Source organism: Betta splendens, chromosome 5, assembly GCF_900634795.4.
Source record: "Betta splendens chromosome 5, fBetSpl5.4, whole genome shotgun sequence".
Lineage (NCBI taxonomy): Eukaryota > Metazoa > Chordata > Actinopteri > Anabantiformes > Osphronemidae > Betta > Betta splendens.
Genome location: NC_040885.2, coordinates 7,737,347 through 7,752,908, shown reverse-complemented (window position 1 = coordinate 7,752,908; position 15,562 = coordinate 7,737,347). Strand labels below are relative to the sequence as shown.

Here is a 15,562-nt window from a genome sequence, read left to right as displayed (position 1 = left end):
GAAGTGCGGCTTTGGTGAGCAGGGAGGGATTTGGCCACAGCCAAAGCAGGCGGAGTGACAGAGAGAGACTTACACAGTGGTACATTAGCATATATTAATTTGGCAGGAGACTGCATGGACCCAGTGAAAGGCTGATGATGCCTCACTGCTGTGTGAAAGGAGAAAGACGAGCAGATGGGGGGAGAGCATTTGAATGCATGTGTTTTTAGAGATCACTTGTCGCATTGTTTGCGTGAACATCGACGGCACCACTGCTAATGGGCCGAATGTTAAACGTGACAAAGTTTTGACTAATGCCGATGCAGCAGGTCTGTGTTCTCCAGTCATCTGCTCAAGCGCCTGTGCTCAGCCACCTGCTGTCAGACGAGCACAAAGCACACGCAGCATGTCAAATAATGATTGGCTGCGGGTGCGCGGCGGTACGTCCGGGTGCCTTGACCCTGTCTCTCCCCCGCTGTCACCGCTGTCTGGACGACGACAACAGGATGAATGGGAGGAGGGGGGCGGAGCGGGGGAGATAAATAGGTGGACAACTTGTGCGAACGAAAGGATGAGATGGAAATATGACTCTATAAATAATGAGAACGAGTATTAGTATGGAAAAAAAGAGCCCATGAAGCGGGGGACTTCATTTAGTTAGAGATTCCGAGAGTGATGGATGGCGCAAGGGTACGAGATGGATGCAGGGAACCATTGGGGAGAGCCTGACCTCTAAGATGTCACGTGGAGGAGGAGGAGAGGAGAAAAGGAGAGATAGGAAGAGGGATAGGGTGACACAGGCCATCTGTTTGTCTGGGCTGTGGTTCCATTTGTTTGGGTTGTGTGTCCATGTTGTGGTGTATTTTGGATGGCTCTGTAGGACACACACCCACACACAGCCAACCACAGAGTTGTACATTTCCTCCTCTTGGAGTCTTACGAAATACAACCAAAAGCACTCACTTCGGTCCGATCCCAGTTGTTCTCTGTGGATGTGACGTGTGGAGCCACTGGAGTACAGAGAATCGGGTCAAAACACACAGAATGGAAAACGTATAAACACACTGACACGTGCTCTGGGTTAAATCCTGCGGGCACTGGGTTACTGCAGGTGTTTGGCTGTGGGGCAAGTGTTTGTGGGCTCGTACAAGTGTGCTAGAGTGTGGGAGGGCAGCGTGTGATGATGATGACCGAACGCCCTTTCTTTGTCGCGCTCTCTGCAGCCTTCGCGGAGCTGCAGACAGACATCCACGAACTGACCCAGGAGCTGGACGGAGCGGGGATCCCCTTCCTGGACTACCGCACCTACGCCATGAGGGTCCTCTTCCCCGGGATTGAGGACCACCCTGTGCTCAAGGAGATGGAGGTACGGGTCAGTAGAGAGCGCCCTACACACAAGCCCACACACACAGCGAGTGAGAACCGAACCATGTGTTCCATGTGGACTGTTTTAGGACTTTAAAGGTTATCTCTTTTTAGAAGGTTCATGATGTAGAACTGGGTTCAAGCTCCAACTAGTACGATGTGGCGTTAAGAAACTCTTCGGACATGCTCCGGTTTGATGCAATAGAGTGAAGGGGCAGCGTTTGTGCAGCGTCTGAGCTCCACTGAGCCTCGGTGCAGGTGATAGATTGCCTCCACGGGGGCCGAGCCCGTTTGAGACTCCTGCAAAAGCAATGTTCACACCGCTCGTCCACTGTGGCTAGCATGAATCCGGGCCTCCGTTATTCCATTCTGCGCGTCTCACATGCAGCGGAAACACACACCGGTGCGCTGACGCGCATGTGAAGCAGCGGCCGCAGGGACGAGACGTACAGTATCTGCCCGTGCCATCGGCTGTATTCCGAGGGGACGGACATCGGATTTTCATTTGTATGGGCCACGCTATCGCGGGCTACAGTGGAGCACTAGCAGGCAGATCAATTTCTTATTACGGCGTGAAGCTCACATTTTCACTTCAAACCTTCATTTCTCTGGCGCAGAGGGGGAGGACCGCCTGTTACTTTGAGAGAGGAAGGGAATCGGTTGAAATAGGGGGAGTTGTGAGGGATTGACGGAGGTAAAGAGAGAGAACCGGGAATGGGGAGAAAACGCTGGCATAATAATAGGCAACGCTGCAAAAAGGCATGTTTTGCGAATGTAGAGGATGTTGGAACAGCGTCAGCCACCATTCATATGTGACTCTCTTTTTTTCCAAAGTCCTCTTCATCTAATATTTCTCATATTTCCTGTATCATCTTCACCTCTTTCCTCACAACCTACTTCTTTCCCTTTCCTCCATTTCTTTGTTTTCCCCCCATCGTTCCTTCAGGTTCCCGCCAACGTGGAGAAGGCGCTGACGTTGTTCGGCCAGATGCTCACCAAGAAGCACTTCCTGCTGACCTTCATCCGCACCCTGGAGGCGCAGCGCTCCTTCTCCATGCGAGACCGGGGCAACGTGGCCTCCCTCATCATGACCGCTCTGCAGGGGGAGATGGAGTATGCCACAGGAGTCCTCAAGCAGCTCCTGTCGGACCTCATCGATAAGAATCTGGAGAGCAAGAACCACCCAAAGCTCCTGCTCAGGAGGTACGTGGCTGCGGGTTGAGCATTTAGCTCTGACCAAAATTATCCTTTCTCCTGTTTCCTTCATTCAAAATCGTTATGCCACCGAATTAGAAAGAAAGCGTAAAACGACCTCGCAGCTGAAGCTACGCAGCGACCGCAGCTTTTAGAGGCGCACGCGTGTGACGTTACCTTGTCTCTGTCTCTCAACCCTGTCCCTGTCAGAGAGGATTACACTCCTGAGCACACACACACAGCCCCAACGGAGCCGCAGTCAGACGGTCGCTCTCTCTCTCCCCTCTCCCGCACAGGCGGAGAGAGAGAGCGAGCGATAAACGCGCGGGGGGGGGGGATTTACGGGGGAGGGATGAGATTGCGAAAGGGGGAGAAGGAATGCAAGGTGAAAACGAGAGAGGTAGATGGGAGTGTGGGGGGGGGGTAATGGTGATTGACAGGAAGGGTGGGCAGCGTGTCTAGAGGGAGACTTGGACTAGAGGCAAATTGATGGAGAGAGAAACATATGGGGGGTGGAGGAGAGGAAGAAAAGGGGCTGAAGGTGCGCTGTGTGGTGAGCGAAGAGAAGGGAAAAATGAGCTCCGGCACACGATTATGTGAGGAAAGATACAAGTATTTAAGGAAAGACACAGTTAGAGAAATGGCCTGTCTCCAAATAAATTGGAATTAGACATTAAATGATAAAAAGTTATGTTTTTTTCTTCTTTTCTCCTCCACTGAGAGATATTTAATTAAAAATCTAATCAAATAAATGACTCTCAGCCAGTGTGCCTGGATGGAGCCTATTTCAATCCCCTGTTGGGGCATATGGTCACAACACGCTGTCCCTGCTAACTACAGCAGCCTCGGGAGCTGGCGTTAATAAGCTCGGCAATTATTACACATAGTTCACCCTGTTTTGGGTCTTTTTATTGAAATAGATACTGTGGGTTTATTTTTAGAGCCAGACATAAAAGACAGAGCGAGGTGTTATACTTAGCTCCCGTGTGGGCTCTCATCTCCAGCGATGAAGGTTTGGTTTGGCTTGGTTCCGCTGCACTCGCCCTCCTACTGATGGCATGTACCTGCCGTGAAGGAGATGATGTTACCAGTCGCCCACCACCGAGCCCGAACAAGCCCAGAAAGCCGTGTTCTGTCCAAGGTGCGCTCTGCCTTCGCCCTCCAATCCTCCGCTTCCTGTTGCCTCAGCTTTCATGCGGTATATTTTGCTGACAGCTGTGGAGAAAGGAAAAAAACCCTGCTCCACATACATCAAACAGCGCTCACCAGTCAAGCAGGGAGCCTTGCGGGAGCGTAGGAGTTCACATCTCGTTCCTGCTACAGGCCTTCACAGGCTTCTTTACCACACTGGCCTAGTTTCTTCCTACTATTCCTCAATTGTTAAAAACTAGTTTTCTTTGCGAGGATGACGAGAAAATCGCTTCGTACTCCCTCGATTCTTGGTAGAATTCGCCCCTTTTTGCACCGTGTCGTGCACGAAGACAGGAAGTAGCTGCAGTGAAGCTGCTGCCACCCTCCCCCCACACGCACAATTAGCACCCATTGTAGCTGTGCAACAAATTGGACCCAATGCAGTAAGGCCGTTAATTGCGCTGCCTTTTAATTGCTCCGTCCTGGTTTCGTCGGCGGGTCGCGCACGTGCGCACGCGAGCGCGCACGTGCAGAGCTTCCTCTCGTCACGCGGCAGGTTTGTGATTAGCGGGAGAAGTTAGCGAATTATACTAATTGCTGCGTTTTTAATGGAGACGAGTGGGTTTGCTCGCAGGGTGGATTTGTGAAGGGGGGGGGGGGGGGGGGGGTTGAACAATGAAAGAAGTAGAGGGGCTTGTTGTGCCAAGTTAATTTGTTTGCACGGGCAGGAGGAGGTGGAGGTGAGGAAACGCGGCGTTTGAAGGCTGATAATGTCGCGTGTTCCCTTTGATGTGCGAGGGCGTCTGTCACGCTCCCCCTGATGAAAGTGTTGCTGTACGCACGCACATTGTTTGTGTGTCGGAACAGGGATCAGCTCGCGATGACTTTAAAACCCCTCTCGGTGCTCGGTACAGTTTAATATGCAGCTCAGTGTGATGGCGGCATTAAAAAAAAATCTAATTTTTGTTTTCGTCCTCTTATCTCCCGCTTCATTTCCTTCCCTTTACTGTCATCCTCCATTTTTTATTATTCCTTTATTCCCCTCTCACCCCCTTCCCTCTCATCTCTGCCAGGACGGAGTCGGTCGCTGAGAAGATGCTCACCAACTGGTTCACCTTCCTGCTTTATAAGTTCCTCAAGGTAAAGCTGTCTGTCACACACACACACACACACACACACACACACACACACACACACACACACACACACACACACACACACACACACACACACACAATACTAATACAGCTGGTGTTTGAGAGTAGAGAAATGCCTTACTAACACAAACACACACACACACACACATTCACAGCTGCAGCATTAGATAAGGTGGAGGCAGCAGCCCACCTATCCCTTACTACTTCCTTTCATGAGGCAAACGCTCCTTTTCCAGACCTGAGGAATCAGCGAGGTCTGAAGCGCTGTTGAGACAGAGCTGGTCATGTTGTTGCGATTGCCATAGCCGGTCGCACTAAGCTGCCCATTTCTCTTTGTGCCCCCGGCTGGATTCTTTTAGACTTTGTAAAGTGTGTTTGTGTGCTTCTATGCATGCCTGTATGTGTTTATAGCCCCATAAACAGCTTTGGCGCTTGGCAAAAGAGGAAGCCGCAATGCATTCTCCCGCTTCTGTGTCTCTGGAGCTGTGCGCTTTCCTTCTCTTCTCCAACTCCTCTTCCTCTGATATGAAATCAGAGGGAATTGTTGAGGCTTAAACTGGGCTAAATTTGTGTTTCCACGCTCACATTCTACACATTCAAACATGGCTGCAGTTAATCAGTTAGCGGCGGGATCCCAAACCCCTGCCAGGACAGGCATTCTGATGGACGGCGGACCAGCCAAGCCCCCAGGGGCCCGGTTAGCGTGTGCGTGTGCGTGTGCGTGTGCGTGCGTGTGCGTGCGTGTGCGTGTGTGTGTGTGTGTGTGTGTGTGTGTGTGTGTGTGTGTGTGTGTGTTCTGGCTCCGAAGGCAGAGTTGGACTCAGAAACAGGGGGGTGGGTTACCAGGGATCTTTGATAGCAGCTGTGTTGGTGGACCTTAGACAAGTATAAAACAGGAAAGGGTGGAAGGAAAAGCTAGTTAGGAGGACGAAGGATGAAAGGAAAGCTTTAAAATGGAGAAAGTAAAACGGGGGAAATGGACACGCTGGGGAAATGAGTTTTGAAGTTGGAACTGGGTGTAGCCAGCAGCAAGGTTAGCAGCCCGGCTTTAATCTAACCTCTGCAATTCGGCACCTCGCTTATCGCCTTTTAGAGATTTTGGGGGGGGGGGCACAAAAGAAAAGCCTGGAACAATTTCAAGGTTCAGCCAGGTGTGAATAGAGATGGGTAAAGGTCAAGTAGTAGTGCTCAAAGGGAACAAAATCCTTTTGTCCATTACCCCCATTCTAAGGGCTTGCTGGAGTCAGTGGGGAGTCATGTGGTAACGTCTGTGGAAGGAGGACAATGAGGTCAAAAATATAAGGTGTCTAATTGTGCCTCAGACTCTCGGTAAACACAGCCCTGCACCATCTGAGGCAGACAGAAGGGCCGCGATGCAGCACGGCGCCGTTGTTGGCCTTTCAACAGCGCGGACGTCTGCCGCTGTGCTGGGCCGTGTCCACAGGAGGCAGGTGGTGCCGGATCGTCCCACCCAGTTCCTCCGACAGGACCGACGTGTGCACGCGCGAGCGGCCGGAAAACACGCGTCGCCGGCTGAACGGCGCCTGTGGAGCGCGAGGGGCCCGAATAGCTGGCGATAGGTTTTCTGAGCGCGGAGCCGCCACGTTATAGAAGCAGACGGCGCGAGAGACGGGGGACGGGCGTCCCAGCGCTCGTTGCCCGGTCGACACGTCTCGCGCAGCAAAGTGCTTCTCCAAGCGTTTTTCACCCCTCGGTCGTTAACCTTCTATTAACTCCTCCATCAATTGCCACTCACTCACCCTCACACTTCCTCCCGCTCTCGCTCCCTCGACTTACACGCAGGCGTAGAAAGGGTGTTTCTCCCCAAAGACGTCCCACAGTGGAGAGGCTGGATGAATGTGTGTGTGTGTGTGTGTGTGTGTGTGTGTGTGTGTGTGTGTACGTGTGTGTGTGTGTGTGTGTGTGTGTGTGTGTGTGTGTGTGTGTACGTGTGTGTGTGTGTGTACGTGTGTACGTGTGTGCGTGTGTGTACGTGTGTACGTGTGTGCGTGTGTGCGTGTGTGTGTGTGTGTACGTGTGTACGTGTGTGTGTGTACGTGTGTGCGTGTGTGCGTGTGTGTGTGTGTGTGGTTTCCACTGTGCCGTTGGCCACCACAGGCCGTGGCCCCGTCCTTTACTGCCCCGCCCGCGGTTGGCTTAAAGAAGATTACAAATATAATTGGAGAGTTTCTCAGCAAAGCGCCTGCACTTTTTGCTGTTGTGTACGTTTTAGAGGTAAAGTTTCTGCTCACTTGCATTTGTAGTTGTTTCTTTTTTTTTTTAACCGCTTCCTCCCATGTGTCTCCTTTGCAGGAGTGTGCCGGGGAGCCTCTCTTCATGCTCTACTGCGCCATGAAGCAGCAGATGGAGAAGGGTCCCATTGACTCCATCACGGGAGAAGCCCGCTACTCGCTGAGCGAGGACAAACTCATCCGGCAGCAGATTGACTACAAGACGCTGGTCAGTGAACGCCCGCGCCCTGGTTTAAAAGCACTCACCTTCCTGCCTCTGACCTCCACCCTTTAACCTCCGTAGACACTGCACTGTGTGAATCCGGAGAACGAAAACGCTCCAGAGGTGACGGTGAAGAGCCTGAACTGCGACACGGTGACGCAAGTGAAGGAGAAGCTGCTGGATGCTGTGTACAAGGGCACGCCGTACTCCCAGAGACCAAAGGCCTCGGATATGGACCTGGGTAAGGACACACACACACACACACACACACACACACACACACACACACACACACATACACACACACACACACACACACACACACACACACACCTGAACTATACATGATACCACTGCTAAGTAGCCAGGGCCTTTTGTTGTTGTTGTTGCTCATAACCTCGTCCGTCTCCCGTGTGACAGAGTGGCGACAGGGCAGGATCGCTCGCATCATCCTCCAGGACGAGGATGTCACCACTAAGATAGACAACGACTGGAAGAGGCTCAACACGCTGGCTCACTATCAGGTACCGCTCACGGAGCATGAGGCAAAGATGACTCTGGATCTGCTTTTTGTACCAGCGTCGCTTCTCTGTGTCGACGAAGGACCGGAAACCGTAACTGCGCCTGAAAATCTCGTTCCAGGTGACGGATGGCTCGGTGATCGCTCTGGTGCCTAAACAGAACTCAGCCTACAACATCTCCAACTCCTCCACATTCACCAAGTCCCTCAGCAGATACGGTACGAAAGAAGGTGTGTGTGTTTTGTATGTGTGTATAGTATAAAATATATATGTGTAGCCGGAGCTCCTTGGTTTAGAAATGAGACTAAAACCTGTATCGTGTAAAGGCTCAGTCAGTGGTGCAGACGTCATGGTGCTTCATCTACAGGTTTAATGGAGACGACGCAGACCTCAGGAACGCCTTCACCTCCTGCACATTTACTGACCTTAGCCGCTCCTCCTGTGGGTTTGTGAGCCCACTCTCGACTGAGGTGGACGCTTACGCAACCGTCCGCTGTGCCGTGCACATAATCCTCCTCCCCCGTCACACTCACCCCCGCACCTCCCCCCCCGGTCCACGCCGCGTCCCGACTTTCTGAACGCCTCAATCCTGTCCAGCTTTGCCCCGCGACTGACAGGCGTTTAAACAGGCGCAGGCGTAATGCCCTGTGTCACAAAAGAGGGGATCACTGTCGGACGAGGGGGGGGGGTGGGGTGGCAGACAAATTTACTAGGGAACGAGAGAGTGGCATGCAAGTGGAAGCTGTCACCTTTCAGTGGTGCTTTCGACTTCACACGCTGCTTCTGCTCTTTGTAGCTGCAGCACATTTCTTATTCATGTGTTCTTTCCTACCCGCGCGCCTTAAATTAGTTCTCCCTCACATAGTAATTAAGAGAAAGCGATGCTTTCATAAACTGCCGACTGCCACCGTGTCCTCAGCTGCATGATATATGGAATCAAACGATACACATCTACGCTGTGTCACAAGCGGCTCAGTGAACTGGCTCCTAGTTAACGTAAGCTTAGTTCAAATTAGGCTTCACCTCAGTGCCGCGTTCCTGTGCAATTTGTCAAAGCCAGATTTGTTGCATATTCATAGCTGGGAGTGCAATGTAGCTGTAGACCTTGATCCCCCAATTTCCTGAAAGGACGAAAAATTACGGGAGACAATTAACCGGACGCCTCTTTTCACATCTCCGTTTAATTAAGAGAAGAAATGTGTCGAAACGCGCGATCTCCTCTGCCCCAGTTATGTGTCTGTCATCGCTCACCTTCCTGCCACATCCCGTCCTCACAGAGAGCATGCTGAGGACGGCCAGCAGCCCGGACAGCCTGCGCTCCCGGACCCCCATGATCACCCCCGACCTCGAGAGCGGCACCAAGCTGTGGCACCTGGTCAAGAACCACGACCACTCGGATCAGAGGGAGGGAGACCGAGGAAGCAAGATGGTGTCTGAGATCTACCTGACCAGGCTGCTGGCCACCAAGGTACGGAGGGTCCCGCACGGCTCCTCGCAGGGCGTGCCTGCTCCACCAGAGGCCGCCGGTGGAGGCGGCCTCTGGTGACCTTTGTTCGGTGGTCGCCCCAGAGCTCATTACCATTTTTCCTTACCTTTAGCACAGAGTCACACACATGTACAGGAATAATGCGTGTCTTAATTAGGTGGCTGACCTTTGACTGGTGGGTTTGGTGGTTGGAGTCACTGGGCCCCTCTTGTGGCCTCAGGGCCTGTTTAGGCCTTGACTTTGGTTTTGAAACTCCGGAATGGTTTGTTGGATTTAAGTTGGATTTAGGTTATTTTTTTCAATATGATTAAATGCTTAATTATCTTTCCCTAGAACGGAATAAACAATCAGACTAAAGCAGCATATTAGGATTATTAGCATGACATGGTTGTAGAATATCCACAGGAACATTTGAAGTTCTTCCTTTTTCCATTTGGTTTCACATTTCCTCCAAAATAACATTGGTTCTCATGGATTTAATCAATAGCATAAAATATTTACACCAGTGACTCAAACAAAACAATGTGCATAGAGAGAAGGCTGTTCAGCACATGTCGTGTCCAAATATGCTTGTGTGGTCGGTTGGCAGCAAACCATCTGCTGTTCCTTTAAATGGAACGTTGATGCAAACACACACATTAACAAAGAGTTTGGAAAAAATGCATTGTTGAGCTGTTCTCATTTGCAAGTACTAACTGTCCTGATCCAGTGCAGCCTGACACGTCCTGCCCTCCAGTGTTTAGCTCGTTAGTCCTAGATTTGCGTTGTTTGACCTCCAGGTGTAGGAAGGTGCCTCGATTGGGAACCGATTACCATGCAAACCAGAGGAAGACGCCGAGCGCGGCGGGTCGTATTTGTTACACCCCCAGTGCACCTCCCACAGTAAATAAGATAGATAGAATCTAATACATCTCTCCTTCGCCCCTCCTGATCAGGGGACGCTCCAGAAGTTCGTGGACGACCTGTTTGAGACCATCTTCAGCACGGCGCACCGGGGCAGCGCCCTGCCCCTCGCCATCAAGTACATGTTCGACTTCCTGGACGAGCAGGCGGACAAACACTCCATATCAGACCCTGACGTGCGGCACACCTGGAAGAGCAACTGGTGAGTTTGTGCTGGAACGTTGGCGTCTCGGGGCGATGGGACTCTGAGGCAACGGAGATGCGGGGCTTTCTCTCTGACAGCGCAGCGCAGAGACTGTGCGCCGCTCTCGTTCCCTCTGCCTCGGGTTTTTGTACCTCTGACTCATCCTTTGTTGCCCGTGTGTGAATGCGGCTTCGTTCGCTGCACTCTTCTCTGCGCGTTAACAGCTTGTCAAGTGGTTTAAAGTCTACTGCTCCCTCTCCCCCGCTCCAGTCTTCCACTGAGGTTCTGGGTGAACGTGATCAAGAACCCACAGTTCGTCTTCGACATTCACAAGAACAGCATCACGGACGCCTGCTTGTCCGTGGTGGCTCAGACCTTCATGGACTCGTGTTCGACGTCCGAGCACAAGCTGGGGAAGGACTCGCCTTCGAACAAGCTGCTCTACGCTAAAGACATCCCCAACTACAAGAACTGGGTGGAAAGGTACGGTGCATGCGCAAATATTAGGATTGGTCCATCTGATGCGACAGGATCTGATCTCGCTCTGATCGACGCGTTCCTGCAGGTACTACTCTGACATCTCGAGGATGCCGGTCATCAGCGACCAGGACATGAGCGCCTACCTGGCAGAGCAGTCGCGCCTGCACGCCAACCAGTTCAACAGCATGTCGGCCCTTCACGAGATCTACTCCTACATCATCAAGTACAAGGATGAGGTGGGATTCTAGCTCCTCCGCGAGTCATAAAATAAGAAATAGTTCTGTTGAAGCCAGAAGCTGGTCGTTGCTGCGTTCGCTGACCTTTTGCCCCTTTCTCAGATCCTGTCGGCTTTGGAGCGGGACGAACAGGCGAGGAGACAGAGACTGAGGAGCAAGCTGGAGCAGGTCATCGACACAATGGCCCTGACCAGCTGAGGACCCTCCACGGCCTCCACCTCCTCCTTCGCTTCACTCCTCTTCTCCATCTGTCCCTTCTCCTCCTCAACCCAGACGACAAACAGTGCTCCAATCCCCCCAACGACACAATAGACGAACTGCAAACGGACTGAAGCAGTATACTGCAAAACAGGGGGAGGGGTTACGGCAGAGATGGGCGGACCTGTGTACGCTTACGTGTGTGTGTGTGTGTGTGTTTTGTCTGCAGCCCCCTTCGGTGTGTGGACACGTGTCTTCGCGAGCGACTGGGACACGGGGCGTTGTCACACATGCACACGCGGGAGAAACATGTCAACTGACAGCTTTTGATTATCGTGGATGTTGGTGTTTGTGGTTTGCTTGGTTTTTTTTGATTTTCAGGAGTTTAGTCGCGATGAAGCAATTGTCAGGAAAGAAACTCCAATCTGTGATGGGCCAGTGGAGGGAGAGTCTTTGGAGGTCACGTGACTCCAGGAGGCGTCACGGATTTAAAGGATGTTATGTTTTTTTTTGTTTTTGTATAAATGTAATCAACTGCCCACTCTGTGATCTCTCGCCACTTGTATTACTGCTGAATTTGCACAATTTACAGAAACGTTACAAAGGAAGACTATATAGATATTATATATAAATACAGCTAAGTTTTTAAAAGGAAGAATAGGGAGAAATGAATAGTTTTCCTTTTCATTTTGAACCAACAGACAATAAAATACAACGATAAAACAGGATTTGATCGAATACAGAAAAAAAAGCAACGTAGACAAAAAAACAACGAAAAAGAAACAAACGTCGTACTGTGCCATGTTTTCTTTGAATGTTGTTTAGTGCAAAGACATTTTGTTAGATGGAATGTGCTGCCGTATGATTTTTAATATGAACATGCCTAGTGACTGAAAAGAAATCGAGTGACGACCCCAACACACGATCCCGGTTAAACGTGGCGGGACTGAGACAGCTGTTCGTCTTGAGTTCATGGTGTCGGCTCCAATCATGACGTTGCCGTCGCCCTAAATCAATCAGTGCAATCGCTTGGTTTTCAGGAAACCAAATATAAACTCCTTGTCGCTTTGCCGTTGCCACGTCGACCAGCTCCACCGCTGAATGTTTCCTTCAAAGGGTCCAGGAGTGATGATTCGGCGGGTTCATGTTATAGTGACTAAAAAAGATAATGAAGTAGCTACATTGCACTACCTGAGAACCGCGGTGGTTCCTGCCGCGCCGCTAGGATTCCACCGACCGCTGGGGCGTCTCCACGTTCCCATTCATGTTCTACCGCGACCCTGTCGGAGCGACGCGAACGTCTCGGTGCTCTCGGACTCTGTTTACGTCTTTACAGGAGCCACAGGGAGGTCAGGGTGCTCTTAGCCAAGGTGACGGAGTGGGGAAAGCTGTTTTCAGCCAGAAGCCACTTCCTGCTTTTCATTTGCTCGATGTTTAGACCCACGTAGACGGACGGGGAGGAGATCTGGCGAGTGTTTCACCTTCAGTATCTGTTTAAGGCCGGGGTTTTAGCTTTTTATCCAGGGGGAGGAGGGTGCAGGGGGCGACCGGGGCCCTCGCCTCTGTTCATTAGCTCGACAAGGCCGAGGAATCCTCCCCTTCGCCTTGTTTGCAGCTCTTGTTTGAAACTAGCCTTTTGCCATTTGTGGCTTAAGCTTTTTTTATTACTGCTCTCTTAAGAGGGTTTCCTTGTTTCTCTTTTTTGAAGTCTTGAAGTCAGAGTTTTTGACTTTGTGGTGAGAAATAATGTTTCCTGGTTCTTTTTTCCCCCCTGCTTGCCGAAAAACCAAACTGTGGTCTGTATAATGTTTTAGTTGATGTTTTCATTTGTAAATTGTATACTTTTCATGAACAAAAGCGTTTTTTTTTTGCAATCGGGTTGTTTGTTTGTTTGTTTACTTTCAACATGTAAATTGTACATTTTACGGTACACAGAAGACAAAATTCTCTTCGGTTTGCCTGAAGTTTGAAGTACTTGACGGAACTCGAGGTTTATTTTCCTGATCTCAAGGATCAAAATGAAACTGTTGCATCAGATGAGCATCTGTGTCTTTGTGATGGAAATGTGACTTGCTGCTTTAATTCTCGTACCTTCTTTTTGTATCGAACTTTAGGGCTGTCATTTTATGCTGATCATAAATGCTGTCGCTTTCCATTTTTTTTACGCCAGGTTCCTTAACATCAAAGAATGGGGAGCGCCGCCCCTGAGCTAATCAGTCCGTCCACTGTTTCTCTATGACATGTGACTTGAGCCTCACACAGCTGGAGGTAGTTTGAGCTTCGACTGCGCCCCAACTGGGTCCAGATGCAGTAGTGCCCTCTTTACCTGAAAAAGCAGTCCTGAGGGGCGACTGTGCCCACGCTACATTTAGATTTAGATTTTTAGAGCATCCATTTGCTCCACAAGCCACAATACAAACATTTATCAGTGTGTTTTTCTGCTCGGTGTCCAGCTGGTGTTTGGCTGCTTTCATACATTTTGGTGCTCTTACTGTAGATCATGTGGCAAGGAAATGGATGACCGCTGAGGCCGGAGCTCGGCCGTGCTGTTCGCAGCAGACCCTTCGAATGATCTGTGCGGGTGCGATGTGCAGCGGGGGGGGGGGATCTGCCCGCTATAAGCACAAGGCAGCTACGGCCGCAGTGTCCGGTTGGAGAACGGTCCGACGGAGGATCTCCAGCCGTCTTTTCTGTTGCATTGCTCAAGAATCTGACCTGCGTTTACTCCCGGCCACTTTATTAATAGCCTCTGGAGGAGCGAGCATCAGCTGCTGACTCGCGGGGAGCAGCGTTCTGGCATCAGTGTGAGGCAGGGTTTTTTTTTCCTCCTCCATCAAATTAGAATGAACAAGTGAAATTTCCTGCCCTGCCGTCAGTGTGAGCGGATTCACAGTCATGTATTACATGTTTAATTCTTGGCTATTTAGATGTGCTCAGTCACACATTTGCCTTTCCAAACCAAAACGGAATCAAATGTCCTGGCATCATTCTGCTTATCAGCTTTCTTCCAAAAAAGATCTTTTATTTGGGGGGAGGGGGGTCGAAATGGATGTAACATAGGATCCAAGGAAGCACCAAGCATATGAATATCAGTCAGAGTTGGCAAAGGAATTTTAATACAACAATAACTGATACATTTTTAGTGTTTCAGACTTGAAGCGACTGTCACAAGTTTGCAGGTTAACATTCATTGTGTAAATATTCTGTTATTTCCTATTTTGCAGATTTACTACTTGTAAATAAACACGCATCAAGGAGAGATTAAACATTTTTTGCTAAATAAAATGGATGGATGTTTTTTTTTTTAAAGGGCATTTATGGAAAGTTGGCCTCTCTCCTCGTCTCCACCTCGTTCCAGCCTCCTTTTCATCGATCATCCCATCAGCTGAACAATCCTGACTCGGTGACATAACTTCTATCTGAACTTATTAAACGTGGTTCATTCATTTTTCTGATATTCTTGTACTGCACGTGCACTCGTATTGATTTCTTTCCACTCAGCCCGCATTAATCCTGTCCTGTTAATGGGCTGTATCGTTTAGCATCCTAGATATAATTGGAAATGTTCATGGTGGAGTGAGGCCTTCTCGGCGGCCGGCAGCTCCTCCGCCTCCTCCGTCTCTCTGCCTTTCATAACATGGCCGGCGTCATTAATCATTCTTATGGGAACGCACTTGAGTGGCTGGTGGTGGTAGGTTCTCCCGGGTGTTAATGCTAACACGGCCCCCCTCCAACCATACATCACGCTTGCACTGCCCTCAGCTTACACGGGCACTTACATGGAAGAGTGGCTCCGAGTGCATGATGCAGGGTGTGGCGTATCAGCCGGCTCCGACGGACTGGGCCACCGACGAATAGCAGAGGCTGGGACGCAAAGCATGCTGGAACCAAACGAACCCACCTTGTCCGGGTTTTTTTTTTTTTTTCTTGCCTTAAAGCATCAGCACTTCCCCCTCACAACCCCAGTGGATTTAATGAGCCCCAGATAGACAGCAAATGTTATCGTTCAGACCATGTGTAACCAGCCGGGCTAATTCAATTAAAATTCCATCCGAGGAGGAACGCTGAAATTGCGTAATGGTCGTGGGAGCACTGAATCTCGTAATGATTCTGTCAAGAGGCAAATGATCTTGCAGCGCGAACATTATGATAAATTCCTTACAAAGCACAAAATACTCGTCTCTGCCCCCTCCTCCCCCACCTCTCCTCGCATGCAAGAGTCTGTTGCCGTAGTTAATAAAGCCATGATCTACAGTACATTTGCCCCCCTCCCA

General features: G+C 50.4%; 1 protein-coding gene across 1 annotated transcript in view; it reads left to right on the top strand.

The window, feature by feature from the left end:
- plxna1b (plexin A1b) overlaps positions 1-14,573 on the top strand; it is a 142,783-nt gene extending 128,210 nt beyond the window's left edge. The window contains exons 22-33 of the mRNA XM_029150554.3: positions 1,203-1,345; positions 2,291-2,547; positions 4,743-4,809; positions 7,140-7,286; positions 7,362-7,521; positions 7,701-7,804; positions 7,923-8,019; positions 9,079-9,269; positions 10,223-10,392; positions 10,645-10,857; positions 10,940-11,090; positions 11,193-14,573. Of these exons, the coding sequence (XP_029006387.2) occupies positions 1,203-1,345; positions 2,291-2,547; positions 4,743-4,809; positions 7,140-7,286; positions 7,362-7,521; positions 7,701-7,804; positions 7,923-8,019; positions 9,079-9,269; positions 10,223-10,392; positions 10,645-10,857; positions 10,940-11,090; positions 11,193-11,288 (1,796 nt within the window). The 3' untranslated portion in view covers positions 11,289-14,573. The remainder of the gene's footprint in view (positions 1-1,202; positions 1,346-2,290; positions 2,548-4,742; positions 4,810-7,139; positions 7,287-7,361; positions 7,522-7,700; positions 7,805-7,922; positions 8,020-9,078; positions 9,270-10,222; positions 10,393-10,644; positions 10,858-10,939; positions 11,091-11,192) is intronic.
- The last annotated feature ends 989 nt before the right edge of the window (positions 14,574-15,562 follow it).